The 17512-nt window shown below is 37.8% G+C and overlaps 2 protein-coding genes across 2 annotated transcripts; one reads left to right on the top strand and one right to left on the bottom strand.

Annotated features, from left to right (window-relative positions):
• Positions 1 to 1302: 1302 nt before the first annotated feature.
• Positions 1303 to 3322, bottom strand: LOC106135216 (PHD finger-like domain-containing protein 5A). The gene is made up of 3 exons (XM_013335456.2): positions 3106 to 3322; positions 2833 to 3023; positions 1303 to 2282 (listed from the first exon to the last, which is right to left on the bottom strand). The coding sequence occupies exons 1-3, from the start codon at positions 3155 to 3157 to the stop codon at positions 2193 to 2195; spliced, it is 333 nt and encodes a 110-aa protein (XP_013190910.1). The 5' UTR covers positions 3158 to 3322; the 3' UTR covers positions 1303 to 2192.
• Positions 3323 to 3857: 535 nt separating this feature from the next.
• On the top strand, positions 3858 to 16894 carry LOC106135215 (ATP-dependent RNA helicase DDX47). Its single transcript, XM_060947445.1, has 8 exons — positions 3858 to 4060; positions 4627 to 4885; positions 5583 to 5749; positions 6120 to 6356; positions 13372 to 13595; positions 14809 to 14941; positions 15844 to 15972; positions 16726 to 16894. The coding sequence occupies exons 1-8, from the start codon at positions 3956 to 3958 to the stop codon at positions 16873 to 16875; spliced, it is 1404 nt and encodes a 467-aa protein (XP_060803428.1). The 5' UTR covers positions 3858 to 3955; the 3' UTR covers positions 16876 to 16894.
• Positions 16895 to 17512: the final 618 nt, after the last annotated feature.

Genomic DNA, 17512 nt, shown 5'->3' with positions numbered 1-17512 from the left:
CATCAGATGATATATAATTCTCACGCGGCCGGCATACTAGTGTGGCGACTTCACTAACGTCACACGCCATCAGCCAATGAGAATACGACGCGCTCAACTAATAGCAGCGAAATGTCTATGATGACATTTCAAACGCCACCAACCCTATCACAGCGCGTATGCTAAGTTCCACTAAATATTTCACGGATTGGAGCATAAATACAACCTCCGACTGAACATCGTCTGTCGCGCGGTTCCCCAGGCATCACACCTAGCCTGGCGGAAGATCTTCCCTTTGGTGGCGGTCGAGCCTGAATCATCGCTCCCGTGCACTAGTATATGACATGCACCAACATTTGGTCCAACTCTTACGCGTCCACCGCCAGCAGTGCTAGCGGAGGAAACTGAGAAACCAGTCCAACTGTATAAAATCTTGACATTCTTAAGACAACTTAAAAAAAAACTTTAAAATGGTCTAAAATCTCATCTCAAATGATCCATCAACGCTGATTGGCAGCTTACACGGACGAGACAAACAAACATATAAATAATAAAATAAATGAATATATATGGGACAAATTACACTGATGGAGTTAGCCTCGAAGTTCGAGACTTGTGTTATGAGATACTAACTCAACGATACTGTATTTTATAATAAATACATATATATGTAGATAAACATCCAAGGTCAATCAGAAAAAGTATATATAAAGATATGACCAAGACCGATGTTGCGAAGAGAATATGGATAAAGCGAAAGTATGCAGTGTAGGGATCATGTCTACTGGAGAAAGATGTAGTCTCTGCCTACCTCTCCGGGAAAGAGGCAAGATTTTATGTATGTATTTTCAAAACGAAATTTTTTGAACCCATGCATTTGAGTTTGGGTGTACAATCAGCCGCATGACAAGTTACCCTACAACAGAACTATGACTGTTGTAATGGAGGCCAGTTCACACTGCATTTGGATAGGTTAATGTGGTGTTGGCTGTACTACCTTAGACCTTATATCTGCTTCCCATCGAAGTTCGTTAAAAGGCAAGGACATATATTAAGAAAAAAAATTGTTTGTGTAGAAACCCGTAGTTAAATGCTTTTTTCTCAGGTTAAGAGTAATTTGTGACAATAATGCTTATAATATGTAATAAATTTGTAGATATATTGAAATAAGTACAGTTCAAAGTCGTATAAATATTATGTAAATATCAGCTAATTATATAGTTATAAATATAGTTTAAGCCGTCAATCACGTTTGTGTTTGTTTCTTTAAACTAAAATTAGAAATCAAGTTTCCATCTGATACTTGGAAAATAAAAATAAAAGTGAGTTTGCACAACTGTATTTTATTTTATTGTTTTATGTATTTATTTTTATGAGGTACTTTCTACAATACAGTAATAGTATGAATAACTCTGTGATTACAAGAAATTTCAAAATTTACAATTCCACAGAAATGTAATAACTATTATTTAAATTTCGGTTACAAGTATGATTTATACAATCATAAATATTATACTTTACAAGGTATACAAACACAGAAATCCCTAAATTAAATAAAGAAAAAAAAGGAAATATATAAGTCATATATGATGGAAAGTATTTCTAGATAATTAATATCTATCCTACTAATATTATAAATGCGAAAGTTTGTGAGTATGTCAGTATGGATGTTTATTACTATTTCACGCAAAAACTACTGAACCGATTACGATTAAATTTGGTATGTAGGTAGCTGAAGACGTAGAATAACATAAAGGTTACTTTTTATCCCGGAGTTCCCGCTGGATTTATTCCACGCGGACCGAATCGCGGGCGGCCTCTAGTCAAATATATTTTTTATCTTAAATTCTGTCAGGACAAGTATCGTTGGCCAGTTACACAGTGCTATTAAAAATAAACACCTGCATCTTGGCTTTTGTGGTGGTTTTACCCATTTTTATGACCGCACAAGTCCACCAGCCAACATTATTCAGAGCGAGTACTATCTGGTCTTTTTACCCCTTTTAATAAAAGTGAGTTTCCCCTGCAGTTGGTATGCTGTCGACCATAGATAGACTAGAGGGGGCAAAAAACCGAACCCTATATCATTTTACAGGGTTGTTTTTGAATAATTGAATAATTAGTATAAACAACATAGCTTTCTTAAGCTATTAGACTTAAAAATCACAAAATAAAAATGTCTTTATAATAAAAACTAAAAAAGAACCCTACTGCTAGTGCCGCTTAAATCCATATTTCTTTCTCTCGTAGAACAGATCTGTCTTGGAGCTGCCCAAATTCACGATCTTTGGACACCCGTCTCTCTGAAACAAAAAATTTAATATATATATATATTATTAAGGTATGTTATTAAGGTTAAGGTTCAGATCATTATTTAAATTTCAATCTATCATTAAGCCATACAACTGAACTTGGCCTTTCAGTCTTTTCAACTGTTGGCACCATCTACTCCGATATAGATGTAATTATATGTGTATACTGTGTCGTCAATAATGGAGAATGCCACTTTTGCAACATTTGTCTAGTTTTATAAGATTTTTTTTATAATAGATTTGAGTGCGCTTGACCTCAATTTGCCTGGTGATGAGCAAGATGAGGCCTAATGTGGTGCACACAAGCTCAAATAGAGTGTATTCACTCTTGCCTTGAAGAGATCTTATTATCAATAGCCTCAGAATAAGGAACATACAGATAAACCTGATGCCTGTCCACATAAATCTGTTTCAGACTGTCCTCTACTCTTAACAGAAAAGACAGGAAGAAATATTAAGTAAATGTTGTAGAATAAGCCCAGATGGACTGTATTTGTATTAAACAAGGATTTCAAAGAGTAGGATTCATAAAATTACTTACATCTTTCTCTTGTATAGTACACTCTTTGCAGTAGTACGCGTCTGAGACGCCTGGACCTCCGCATATGACGCATCTTCCTTGATATGAGCCATAGTTACATTCATCGCAAATACGAACCAGCGTGCACGGTCGTACGTATGAATCGCAAATTACGCATTTACCGTCGCATTTTTCACATAAGCGACCGATAGCTGAAAATAGTGTAAAGTGTAAAATTATAAGTAACATAAACAATGCTCCTATGGAAGCGGTTGAAAAATAAACAATACATACCAACGCCGGGTTGTTTTCTGCAGAAGATAAGATCGGGATGATGCTTAGCCATATTCGTTGATAAAGTACGGTAAAAATTGGAAGTCCTTACTAGATATTCACACCAAATATCGATCTCGAATGAACGAAACCGAAGCAAATAATAAATAAAGCATTAAGAATAGCTTAACATAACCTAAAATGTTGAATTCTTTCTCTTGTCAAATTTACACGTCATAGTCAAAAAGTGGCTTTTTTTTATCCTTGTTGAAAGAAGCCAAAATAAAAAGATTTATGCGTCCAAATCTAATCCACGAATTAAAATAGCTCTTTCAATTGATAAGGTGCCTTAATTTACGTTTAACAAAAAAGATTTCTGCGTCCAAATCTAATCCACGAATTAAAATAGCTCTTTGATTGAATCGATAAAGTGGACTAAATTTGGGTTTACAAAAACCAAATAAAATGCCGACTAATCGATTATAGGAAACACGTAATCATAAATTCATTCAAACACGTAATAATAATAGCTCAAAGTGTGATTATTGTTTACATACTCAAAGACAAAACATGAGTCTGTTTTAAGAGTTAACATTATAGTGAAACATATTGCATGATAGAGTGCAGTATATCTAGTTAAGGCTCGTGAGTCTTAACTTTGGCATGCTTGCCACACCCCCTTAACAAATATATTTTTTATAGAAATAAAAAATATATAGGGAATTTTAATGTGACATTAAGTTTTGTCATTGTCAGTTGTCAACCTACCTATCTATTGTAGAGTCGAGTTCGAGTGTTTTGTTGATTTGATTTTGATTTGGGATCCACATGTGTATTTAATCAGTAACTTATTCATAGTAATTTTAAGAAAATGGCTGCTGATGACGATCCTCATAGTTCAGAGGACGAGCAGGTGGAAGAGACAGAAAAAGAAACTGTAGAAAATAAAGACGAATCGGTTACATTCAAGGATTTGGTAAGTATTTATTTGCATAACATTATTCCATTCAATATTTTGGAAGTTCCACTCTAAATCAATGAGATATCTATCTATCTATTTAATATATATCGACTAACTTACCACATTGTTTCTATATTTCTCGAGAATGGCTATACTTAATCTTATGCAGTTAATTTATAGGTTATGATTTCTTATATGGTTGATGGTTTATTGGTATTTATATTTTTTTTACCGTAATATATGGTATCCTTGAGTTAAGAGTGTCGGTCATCGAATCGGTTAAAATGCGTGTTACGCAGAATGGCACAGGTTCAAATCCCAACTCGGCCATGTACCAATGACTATTTTCAAAGTTATACGTACAATAGTGTGAATACTTACTAACCGACGCTCTTAAGGTGAGGGAAAACATCATGAGGAAACCTGCACATTCAGACAACTGGATGTGTAACCATGGATCCAATACGGGTTAAGTTTACCTGCTAACTACAACAAAAATACAAACCCTTTCCTTAAAAATATTAGTATGGATAAGAATACTATTAATTTATTGTTATATATTATTATGTAATTTTTTTTAGGGTATTGTCGATGTTTTGTGTGAAGCGTGTGAAGAGTTAAAATGGAAGCAACCTTCAAAAATTCAGAAAGAAGCCATTCCGGTGGCCCTTCAAGGCAAAGACATCATTGGTTTGGCAGAGACGGGTTCTGGCAAAACGGGAGCTTTCGCTCTGCCGATACTACAGGCGTTACTGGAAAACCCACAGAGATACTTTGCTCTCATTCTCACGCCCACCAGGGAATTGGCATTTCAGATTTCTGAACAGTTTGAAGCACTTGGTAAGATCATCTTTTGATATCTTCTTATTCTTACTCTGACCTAACAATGCATCTTTCTGACGGTTCATCGTCATCATCATTTCAGCTGTAGGATGTCCACTGCTGAATATAGGCCTCCCCCAATGACTTCCACCTCGCTCTGTTGGTGGTGACCTGCATCCAACTTTCACCGTCTTTACCAGATCATATTCTGATTGTAACTCTGGCCCCATTTTTAATGATAGTGCCTCTATGATTTAGGTGTGTCCCTTACTTAATTGACCTTTTCTATTTTAGAGCAATAATTTAAATGTTTTTGAGCATTTTGCTATTTTCCTTCCTAATTCGGTAAATATGCAAGTGTTGTGTAAATTAAATACACATCACCTTCTTTTACATTGAAAATATCCTATACTATTTAATGTGCATTCGTGCATGATTTAGATTAAAAAGATCTATATTTGTATATTGACGTTCGATGAAAACGCTGCAGTGTAGTTTGTTCCGCCGCTTCTTCTACACATGCGCTTTGAAAGCGGTAGTAGTTATAATTAGACTTAAGTGATGTGACGTCAATAAGTGATACCTTGTATCCAATTTTGAAAATAAATCTATATTATTTTATTCTATTGCCAAATTACCATTTTTTGAAAATAAAAATGATGCCTGTTAGTAACCAGGCAAAAATAATACAATAATTTCTTTTTTTCCTCGGCAGGTGCCAGTATAGGCGTGAAATGTGCTGTCATAGTGGGCGGCATGGACATGGTGGCCCAGGCCCTGGTCCTGGCCAAGAAACCCCACATCATCATCGCCACTCCCGGAAGGCTGGTGGACCACCTTGAGAACACAAAAGGATTTAATTTGAAAGCTTTGAAGTATCTTGTGAGTATACTTTAATTGTTTTTTTTTTTGTAGCAAGGCACTTTTAATGATATTGTTTCAAATACTGGTTCAGTTTTCAAATTTAAAAAAAAGTTGAAATTAGAATTGATAAGTTTTACAGTAAATTTTATGAAGGAAACTAACTCACTTGGGTATTTGGGTGTACATGGCCGAAGCAATATTTATTAGTTACATGTCCTGTTACCATGACGAAAAATCACAATGTACCATAATTTTGAATGGATTGCGGGTAAAGACAGAGCCAGCAGTCTTGAAAAGAACGAAAAGCCACGTTCAGCTGTATGGCGTTATGATTGAATTAAATCTCATAAAAAAACAACACATCTTTACAATATAAATTATCTATCAGGTAATGGACGAAGCTGATCGCATCCTCAACATGGACTTCGAGGTGGAAGTGGACAAGATACTGCGAGTGATCCCTCGGGAGCGCCGCACGTACCTCTTCTCCGCCACCATGACGAAGAAAGTCCAGAAACTGCAGCGGGCGTCCTTACAGGACCCAGTTAAAGTGGAGGTCTCCACGAAATACCAGACTGTGGATAAACTTCAGCAATATTACGTCTTTATTCCTGTTAAATATAAGGTATGTATCCGTAATATATGGCCACTCCTGTTAAATATAAGGTATATATCCTTAAATCAGGATTTGACACAGAGTCTTGTGAATTCTCTGTCTAAGCAAACATACATATTGGTTTTATTTCTCTTCAAGAAAGCCTTTTCCCACTTTCTACGTGGGGTAGGCAAAGAAAACTTAATTGAATTTCAAAATTTTTATTCTATTTTATGAGACATTTAAACATCACTTAATAACATCTTTTGGTTTCACAACATTGGTTGACGTTAAATAAATTACTTAAAGTAAAGTTTACTGCTGCTTCTGAAGCGTTAGTGCGTAAGAAAATGGAAACACTTTTATTTTTTGAAAATAACTAGTATAATAATAATAATTCATTAATAAATTTTAATTATATTATTCATGTGGAGACGATAAATGAAAGCAATTTAACCAAGCAAATATATAATGAATTGAAAGGCAGGAGTGGTATAGGAAATTTGCTGATATATAATAAATATTTGCGCTGGTAAATAAAAGATGATGCACGCTTAAAACCAGACTGTCATTTATTTTATTATTTTTCTTATTTTAAAATACAAAGTGCTTGTCCTTTACAAAGGAGTTCGGAATACTCTAAGGAGTTCGTAACACTCTCCCCCCCAAATACAAACTGAAACTTAAACTAAAACTAAGAATTTTGGAATACAGGTAACTGCACCAATTTTCTTGCTGGTCTTCTAAATACTCCGCCTTCAGTGGTTACATCTGCCATTCGAACCTTTTTGTCTTTTCCCAAGTACACAGCCACAATCCGCCCTTTGGGCCACATGCCTCGAGGAAGGTTTTCGTCCATGATAACAACGACATCTCCCACAGCCAAATTCCGGTGATTGGGCGAATTTATTTGCCTGGGTATCAGCGATGGCAAATACTCATGAATCCACCTTTTCCAAAAATGGTCGGATAGACGTATAGCTCTCTTCCAGTCTTGGCGGCTAATCAAATCCCGGTCAGTCAGTTGAAGGGGTATCGTACTTGCACAGTTTGAACCAAAAATAAAATGGTTGGGGGTAAGAGCTTCATCATTAGATTCAACTGCTACAAAAGTGAGAGGGCGAGCGTTAATTAATGCTTCGACTTCAGCTAGTAACGTTGTCAATAATTCTTCTGGATAACATTTTCCGGGCGGAAGGGTCACTTTTAATGCATTTTTAACTGAACGAACCAATCTTTCCCAACATCCGCCCATAAATGGAGCTGCAGGAGGAATAAACCGCCATTTTATATAATTATTAGCAGCAAAAGTAGTCACAGGAGCGCCATACAGCTCCTTTAGTTCTTTGGTAGCTCCGACGAAAGAAGTTCCGTTATCGCTCCAAATCTCAGATGGTGTACCACGTCTGGCAATGAAACGACGTAATGCCATTACAGCTGAATCGGCTGAAAGGTTGTTAACTATCTCAATATGAATCGCTCTTACTGTCAAACAGGTAAAAATAGCCACCCATCTCTTCTCTGATCGTCTTCCAATGCTTACTTTAAGAGGGCCAAAATAATCGAGCCCTATAAATGTAAACGGGCGTTTATGATGCGCAAGCCGAGCTGGAGGCAAGTCTCCAGTAGGAGGAATTGATGCCGTAGCTTTTCGATTTTTGCAGAATTGACACTGATAAGCGACTTTCTTGATAATACTTCTCAGTCGATATATAAAAAAATCCTTTCTCATTTCATTTAAGATTGTCTCATTATTGGCATGGGCAAACTTGCGATGGTAAAACATTATTAAAAGTTTGATGGCATTAGAATTTCCATCTAGGATTATTGGATGTCTGACAAAGTCCTTCGTTTCGTTGTCTAAATCTAACTGGGCACGTCCCTTTAATCGAATCAAACCATCATCGCTTATAAAGACTTCAAGTTTACTAAGTTTACTGCTTGCCTGTATGGGAGTGCCATTGATCAAACATTTATATTCAGCAGAGAAAGCAGATCTTTGACAGGCAAGAAATGTATGAAGGCGAACTCGAAGTAAATCTTCTGCGGTCGGATCAGGGCTATATGGTGTCCGATTGGTACAGTTACCAGTATCCTTCAGATCGAAACGAGTAATGTGGCCATCAAGCCATACAATCAACTTAATATCTACCCCGCTTTTTTGCAAACACCTAAACTTTAATAATCTTAGATAATTTTGAGCTAAAACTGTTGCGCGTTGAAACTTCAACCATGAACTAAAACGTTCTGGGTTTGCAACTAAAAAATTCTTACATTGTGTATCAAAATTTGTAGAAGTAATATCTTTATTTGTCTCCAACATACATGAAATATTCGTGGTTGACTCTGTAGGCCAATCACTTTGAGACAAAAATAAAAACTGAGGTCCCTCAAACCACCTTTTGCTTATGCTACCAGTCCGGAAACGAGTGGCATCATCTGCAACATTTTCAACGGTGGGAACCCAATGCCATTCGCTTTCAGACGAGATTTCCAAAATTTCACAAACTCTATGTGCAACAAATGGTTTGAGGTTATATGTTTTAGTTCGGATCCAAGAAAGAACATTCTTAGAGTCGCACCAAAAGAAACGCGCGGATGGTTTATTGATACAAGCATTGACAACAGAAGCTGCCAGTCGAGCTGCTACTAGAGCACCTTGTAATTCCAATCTTGGAATAGACACTATTTTTATTGGAGCTACACGGGCTTTGCTAGTAATTAAGGTGGTTTTTACAGTTCCATCAGCAAATGTAAAACGCCAGTATGCAGCTGCAGCATATGCAACTTTACTTGCATCACAAAATAAATGTAACTCTCTCTTTAGAACTGTCAAGTTTGAGGAATGCATGTAACACCGCGGTATTCGCAACTTTGCCGAATCAGAAATATCTAAAAACCATTGTTTCCATTTTATAATTTCATTGTTTGGTAATGTTTCATCCCAACCTATTTTGTTTCGCCAAGCTTCCTGAAAAAGGATTCGGCCTCTGATTGTTAAAGGAGATAGTAAACCCAAAGGATCGAAAACGCTCATAAGGTGCGACAAAACACTACGTTTCGTGGGGTTTTCTGGAAAATCAGAAATAGATGAATGAATATTAAAACCTATTGCATCATCTAAAGGAAACCAAATTAACCCCAAAGTTCTAACAGGAACAGAACTATTTCCTAATTCAATTTCAGTGTTCTGAACTTTTAATTCTGGGGGTATAAATTTTAAAGCTTTGGAGCAATTTGAAACCCAAGAACGCATTTCAAAACCAGCCTGTTTATGAATAAAAAATACATCACGTGCTATTGCTGCCGCTTCTTCTACATTATCGAAACTTCCGAGAAAATCATCCATATAATGGTTATTTAAGATTTCATCGACGGCATTTGGAAACCTTGACTGATATTCTAAGGCGTTCTTATTTTTAATATATAATGCAGTAAAAGGACTTGAAACTGCGCCAAAAATCAGAGAAGACATTCTAAAAGCAGATATAGGAGAATCAGGAGTTATACGCCATAAAAACCGTTGCGCGTCTCTATCTTGAACCCGAATTTTTATCTGCGGAAACATCTCTCGAATATCTCCTGATATTGCAACCTTACCTTCACGGAACCTTAAAAGAATATCAAAAAGAGATTGTAGTAAGTCAGGGCCAGACAATAACATATTATTTAAACTAACACCGTTACATTTAGCGGCAGCGTCGTGTACTACACGTAGTTTTCCTGGTTTGTTGGGGTTCGTAACTCCGAAATGTGGTAAATACCAAGTAGCTTTTGGGTTTGGTGGGAACTCACAAGATTCTACATAACCTTTGTCAATAGTGGTTTGAACATTAACTCTATATTGATTTGCATACTGTGGATCTTTGGCAAATTTTCGTTCTAAACTCATGTACCTACTTAAAGCTAGATTATAACTGCCATCCGGAATGCAAAGGTTGTCATCTCGCCACAAAAGCCCTACCTCATACTGTCCATTCGGGAGACGATGGGCAGTGTTATCTAAGATCCTTATTGCTCTTTCATCACTCGACGATCTAAGCTCTTTCTTCGTAATGCCTATTGAATCCAATTTAAAATAATCTTTGATCATAGACTTTATTTTGTCGCAATCGTCTAAGGTGCAGTGGTTAACGAATTCAACTTGTTTTGTTTTGCTTTGAGCCACGCCATAAAGAACCCATCCTAAAGCTGTTCGGCATGCTACGGGTTGAGATCTAGTACCACTGCGAGTTTCCCTTGATATAGTTAAATGCCAGTTATCGACTCCGATAAGAATTGTAGGTTCTGCGTTTTCATAAACCACATCGTCACTAATATCAAAAAGATGTGAATATGAATTCACAAATTCTTTACAAACCGTCTGTCGGGCACCTAAATTAAGATTATCTAATGACCTAGCTTTAATATGATAAAAGTCATTACAGTTTCGACCACGAATATCAAAATTTACTAATTCTATAGCCGTTTCTCTTGATAACCCCCCTACACAGTCCATTCGTAAATGGGCATTTGGGCCACGAGCACCTATAAGCTTGGATATTTTAAAATCAATAAAAGTTCCGGTTGAACCATCATCCAATAAAGCGTAAGTGTCATAAGAACGTGTAGGGCCTTTAATTGTAACTGCAATTATTTTAAGTAAGGGTTTTAAAGGATAAATATTTAAGTTCGGTTTCATATCAGTATGGGTGATGACTTGTTGACTCAAATTTGAAACAGATTGACTTGCTGACTGATCTTCAGAATCAATCGCCAAATTAACTTCATGCGAAGGTCGATGTAACAATTTGTGATGTCTTTTACCACATAACGCCTCAACACACGCATCTTTTGATTTACAAAAGCGATACTTGTGATTACCTTTTTTAAGACAACGATGACAAACCTTTTGTTCTTTCGCCCAACGCCATCTATCGTCTACAGATAAAGCTAAAAACTTTCTACATGTCTCTATAGCGTGATTAGTTAAATTGCAATAGCGACAGTTTAACTGAATGTATTTTCTAGCAGTAGATGATTCTTCGGGTTCAGAAGAAGTTACAGTACATTCAGTGGTTACCACCTTGCCCTTATTTTTCTGACTGGGAGCACCTAACAAATTAAAGTTCTCAATGTAACCGAACTTGTTTCGAACCTCTGTTTCGTAGTCCAAAAATTGAGAAAGTAACTCCAATTTGCTTATACCTGTAGCGGCTCTTTCAAAGGCAAAGTGAACCCAGTGGTCTCGTAATGCGGAAGGTAGCTTACTTATGATGGCATTGGATAATTCGGGCGAATATAAATACTCGACTTGATTTAGTAACTTAATAGTGTCTACACAACTGCGGACCCTACATGCAAAGTCGGTCATTTCCTTGCTCTCTGAAGTAATAATTTGAGGGAATAATTTAATTTTGTTGACCTCACCTAAAATAATCAACTCGGTTTGTCCAAAGGTTTTATGTAGTTGAGATATAACCTCCTCGGGATCCGATGCAGCGACGAGTCGGATGGAAACAGCTTCTCGGGCCGTTCCTCGCAAAGCCGTACTTAATCTTGCTAAATTTTCTGCGTCGGTGTAGGCTGGCTTGGTGCTATCAAAAACTTTCCTAAATATAAGCCAGTCGGAAGGTTTACCGTCAAAAATTGGTAAGGGAATATTACTCACCTTTGGCCTCTTTGTGTTAAGCTCCGAGATAGCCCGGGCAAGTGCCTGAAAGTCATTGTTTGCCCTACTTTCTGTTTTATTTTTGTTACAATGATCGTGTTGAATACTGTTTGGAGTATTGTGGCGCACGAGGAAGGTGCCCGGGATATCGACAGCAGTCGGAGTAATATCCTGGAACACGCCGTGCGCAGCAGTGGGCCGAGGCAAGCTCACCGGTGCCGTCATGAAGGCTTCATGAGCCGCAGTATTCACAACGGTAGGGAGACCGGAGGCTACACTCACATTAGGCTGAAACTCCTGCGAACACTGTAAATTGTTTTTTGAAGTAGGGTTATGACATTGGTCGAGCCAACTCTGTACAGTCTCACAAGGATGACTACGCACTGACTCACTATGACGGGAACTTCTACAACTATTTGTATCGTCGTCAATTTCGGCGAGTTGGGCTTGAAGTTCTAATTCAGAGACAGTGCGCTCTCGTTCTAAGGCTATGCGTTCCCGTTCGGCCTCTAAATTTGCTAGGCGACGTGCGTGCTCTGCCTGGAGAGCAAGCCTACGTACTGTTTTTGAGGAAGCCGAGGACCGTCGAGAACATAAAGAATTATCAATATTCTCACCTTGTTTTTCCTTTGATGTAGACTGAGTTGGTTCACATTCAACAATTTTTTTATTATGACTTCGTGTAATCATCTTTATTGTTTTTAGCTCGAAAAGGACCAAAATATAGGAAATTTGCTGATATATAATAAATATTTGCGCTGGTAAATAAAAGATGATGCACGCTTAAAACCAGACTGTCATTTATTTTATTATTTTTCTTATTTTAAAATACAAAGTGCTTGTCCTTTACAAAGGAGTTCGGAATACTCTAAGGAGTTCGTAACAAGTGGGAAGGCCTAGTCGAACGTACCTTGATCAAATAAATAACGTTCTGACATTGAAAGGTCAAGTCAAGAGTACCTTAAACCGCTGAGCTTGCTAAAAGTTGTATTTGAATGTGGATGTAATGAATTTGAAATGAATTTGTATTGACATAATTAGTTCTACATTCATTCATGTTTTTTAATGTAGACAATGTGCATTTCTGCTGTCCACGATTTAGATTTAAGGGATCTATATTTGTAAATTGACGTCCGATGAAAATGCTGCAGTGTAGTTTGTTCCGCCGTTTCTTCTACACATGCGCTTTGGAAGCGGTAGTAGGTAGTTATAATTAGATTTATGTGATGTGACGTCAATAAGTGATACCTTGTATCCAATTTTGAAAATAAATCTATTCTATTCTAAAGACGTATGCAGAGATTGTAAGTGGAACGAAATATATATATACTTAATCTCTGTCTACCCCTATTTTATGTATGTATGTATATAATTTTAATTCCTCTATCCCCACAGGACGTGTACCTAGTACATATAATCAACGAGCTGGCTGGCAACTCAATCATAGTGTTCGTCGCGACGTGCGCAAACGCATTGCGTTGCGCGTTGTTACTACGCAACCTCGGTCTGGCTGCTGTACCTCTGCATGGACAGATGTCGCAGAACAAGAGGCTGGCCGCGTTGAACAAGTTTAAGAACAAGAGCAGGTCCATTCTGATATGTACTGATGTTGCATCTAGGTGAGCGGTCGTCTATTTATACATACATACATATGGTCACGTCTATAACCCTTGCGGGGTAGACAGAGCCAACGGTCTTGAAAAGACTGAATGGCCACGGTTCAGCTGTTTGGCTTAATGATAGAATTGAGATTCAGATAGTGACAGGTTGCTAGACCATCGCCTTAAAGAAGAATCCCAAGTTTGTAAGCTTATCCCTTCGTCGCCTTTTACGACATCCATGGGAAAGAGATGGAGTGGCCCTATTCTTTTTTGTATTGGTGCCGGGAACCACACAGCACCTCCTCTATTAATTCAATTTTAAATTTAATTTTACATTATACAATCTATATGGTGCATACATAAATACATATTATCTCGTCTACATTCTTAGCGCGGCAGACAGAGCTAACAGTCTTCCAAAAGACCCAAGGGCTATGTTTAGCTGTATGACTTTATAATGGATTCGAGTCTCAAATAGTGACAGGTTGCCAGCTCATCGCCTACAAGAAGAATCCCACGTTTACCAGCGTATCCCTTCGTCGCCTTTTACGACATCCATGGGACAGATATGAACGGGTCCCATTCTTAGGTGCCGGTAACCACACTGCATTTTGGTTGGTTACAAAATGTGGATTTAATGTAACTGAATGTTTTTTTTACAGCGGTTTGGCTGCGCCTACGCCAAAATATTTCTTCTTAAGATTTTATTCTTTTACCTTTGCTTTCCTACGAAAAAGTAGACTCTTCGTCAAACCCGATGAAGGCAAAAAAGAAAATAGAAATAAGTAATGCCCTTGTACTAAACATCACTTTAAGTTCTATTCTTATTTTTTCCTTGATGTACATAAATATATACATACATACATATGGTCACGTCTATATCCCTTGCGGGGTAGACAGAGCCATAAATATATATACATAAATAACATGCAGTGCCGTGTGGTTCCCGGCACCAATACAAAAAAGAATAGGACCACTCCATCTCTTTCCCATGGATGTAGTAAAAGGCGATTAAGGGATAGGCTTACAAACTTGAGATTCTTTTTTTAGGCGATAGGCTAGAAACTTGTCACTACTCGAATCTCAATTCTATCTTAAAGCCAAATAGCTGAACGTGGCCTATCAGTCCGCTCAGGACTGTTGGCTCTGTCAACCCCGCAAGGGATATAAACGTGATTATATGTATGTATAAATAACATTCTCCATTTAATGATGAAACTTTCACCCGCAGAGGTCTGGACATCCCCCACGTGGACGTGGTAATGAACCTGGACATCCCGCTGCACAGCAAGGACTACATCCACCGCGTCGGCCGCACCGCCCGCGCCGGCCGCTCGGGGAAAGCCATCACCTTCGTTTCACAGGTATTGGCGCTTCGTCATCACCTTTGCTCCATTGTCATGGGTGATGAGCTACGATCGTCTACCTACGGCCCTGATAATGAAGTACCTACCTACAATAGAGTCTTGCGTCTTTTTCTAACAAAAGTGATAGAAAAACTATACTTGGTATTTTTGACGTCTATCACTTTTGTTACGAAATCTGGCTCTATTGTAATTGTACGTTTCAGACACAGGGCAATCAGAGAAAGTTCGTATCTCATCATGCCCTGGCCGGGATTTGAACCCGGGACCTACTGTGGCAAGCTTTACTTGTCAACAATGATTTGAGGTTATTACTGTTCATGGGACATGTCTAATCATTATCATCCTGGAATTAGTTTCTGGTTGCGTCCTTCCCGATAAGTGGGTAAGGTTTTTATCATGAGCATCCTCCAGGCGAGAGTCCTGTGCGCTCTTACTAGGGAGATAGCAGGAGACTTTTTGTAAGGAATTTAAAGTCTAATGTACTTGTAGTAAGATCGTTTTTGAGTTTCTCTTTCGGTTTGATTCGGGGCTGTAGGTTGCGCTATTCTGGCGCCCACGAATATTGCCGATACGATTTGGTAGTACTGTACTTGGTATTTTTGACATTGGAGTGTTTTATTTTATGATAGATTAAAATCTTACTATACCAAAGCATTAGGTCTTTCCTGTCATGGTAGCTGTAAAATGTAAAAAATAATATATATATATATATATATATATATATTTTACTACGCTTTTATTAGCTTGGGTTGTATCTATGTATGTAACGGAATCTTTGAGCTTAATTTTCACTGGTTTCTAAACGTCTGATCAACTTGGGACTTTGCACACGTATCAAGGACCGATGACAATGCAATATTTTGATAAGAGTTTTTTTCAATGAAATATTATTTTTCCAGTACGACGTCGAGCTATACCAGCGTATAGAACAGCTGATCGGCAAACAGCTTCCTCTGTACGCGTGCGACGAGAACGAAGTAATGGTGCTGCAGGAAAGAGTCTCCGAAGCTCAGCGGCTCACCAACATTGTAAGTATTATTTAATTTTGCAGCATTATAGGGAACAGTTACTTGGCAATAAAAAATATAGTTGTGCGTCAAATATTTTTTTTTTTTCAATAGCGTGATGTTAGTCTAGTTATCCCACTAATATTATAAATGCGAAAGTTTGTAAGTACCTATGTCAGGATGTCAGTATGGATGTTTTTTACTCTTTCACGCAAAAACTACTGATCCGATTACGATGAAATTTGGTATGTGGTAGGTAGCTGAAGACTCAGAATATCATATAGGCTACTTTTTATCCCAGAGTTCCCGCGGGATTGATTCCACGCGGACGAAGTCGCGGGCGGCCTCTAGTATTAGTGTAATTACTGCTTGCAATAGAGGGAAATAAGTGATTTGGCGTTGCAATTACAATTGTTACAACAAACATAACGCGTCTTTATTACTTTACGGCGTTGACACAGTCACAAGTCTCGAAAGCCACGCTAAGTGGATGGCTTATTGGTCAATAAGAGTAAGAGGCAGGTTGCCAGCAATGCTATCCCACTGACGAAAAAAAGAATCCTGTTTATAAACTCTTTTTGCCTTGATTTCTACAATTTGGGTAAAAATATAAGTAGTTGGCATACACTTTTTTTGTATCTTTATCGAAAGACTGAGAAATGTAGAGACGACATTAATAATGTCTTATACAGACTAAATAATACCCACATTTCCAAGGGTAGTTTGAGACTATTTCGAGTATACGTCAACGTAACCTTACAATATCTGTTTCAGGAAATGAAAGAGTTAAACGACAAAAAGTCGATTAAGGGAAAAAAGCGTAGCGCGGGCTCCGACGACGACGACACAGAGGAGGCGATAGGCGTGAGGCGACGCATCAAGGGGAAGCCGAACAAACACGCCGCCAAAAGGAAAAGAAAATAAATTTTTTGTTGTTACTTGATTTTGGGAGTTTCTATATGTAATTACATTTATTATTGTCACTTTATTTTGGGAGTTTCTATAATTACATTTACTAATGCCGTTTGTTGCCCGGCACTAATGAATGGGACCACTTCATTTCATCCCATGGATGTCGTGAAAGGCGACTAAGGGATAGGCTTATTATAAACTTGGGATTCTTATAGGCGATGGGCTAGCATCCTGTCACTATTTGAATCTCAATTCTAGAGTTAAGACAAACAGCTGTGCGTGGCATAGACTTTTGGCTCTGTCTACCCCGCAAGGGATATAGACGTCATTATATTTATGTATGTTATGTTCACCTGCAAACATTATGGAAATCAGATGAACGTCGCTCCTTAAATGGTCCCTCTCACTGTGAAACAACTCATTGACATAAGTGGATATTTTTATATTGTTTTATTTTTTGTATTATCGTGTTCACTAATTACTTTTAACCTTACTAAAATCACACCAATTTCCGGGTAGGGTAGGCAGAGACTAAATCTTTCCACTTGCCACGATCACTAGCGGGTTGGACAGGGAAATGCGACTTAATCAGGATGATGAATCCAATTTCAATTAATTAAGTGTGGAAAAGTCCAACATTTTAAACTAT

This window comes from Amyelois transitella, chromosome 13, assembly GCF_032362555.1.
Source record: "Amyelois transitella isolate CPQ chromosome 13, ilAmyTran1.1, whole genome shotgun sequence".
NCBI classification, from domain to species: domain Eukaryota; kingdom Metazoa; phylum Arthropoda; class Insecta; order Lepidoptera; family Pyralidae; genus Amyelois; species Amyelois transitella.
Note: the sequence above shows the minus strand (reverse complement) of the source record. Positions and strands in the feature narration are given on the sequence as shown.

Excerpts from the sequence above, each read along its gene's own strand:
- LOC106135216 (XM_013335456.2), bottom strand. The coding sequence starts at position 3,157 with ATGGCTAAGCATCATCCCGATCTTATCTTCTGCAGAAAACAACCCGGC. Across the intron at positions 3,024-3,105 it reads CAGAAAACAACCCGGCGTTG|CTATCGGTCGCTTATGTGAA; the intron begins GTATGTATTGTT and ends CACTATTTTCAG. Across the intron at positions 2,283-2,832 it reads GTACTATACAAGAGAAAGAT|AGAGACGGGTGTCCAAAGAT; the intron begins GTAAGTAATTTT and ends TTTTTGTTTCAG.
- LOC106135215 (XM_060947445.1), top strand. The coding sequence starts at position 3,956 with ATGGCTGCTGATGACGATCCTCATAGTTCAGAGGACGAGCAGGTGGAA. Across the intron at positions 14,942-15,843 it reads CCATCACCTTCGTTTCACAG|TACGACGTCGAGCTATACCA; the intron begins GTATTGGCGCTT and ends TTATTTTTCCAG. Across the intron at positions 15,973-16,725 it reads CTCAGCGGCTCACCAACATT|GAAATGAAAGAGTTAAACGA; the intron begins GTAAGTATTATT and ends TATCTGTTTCAG.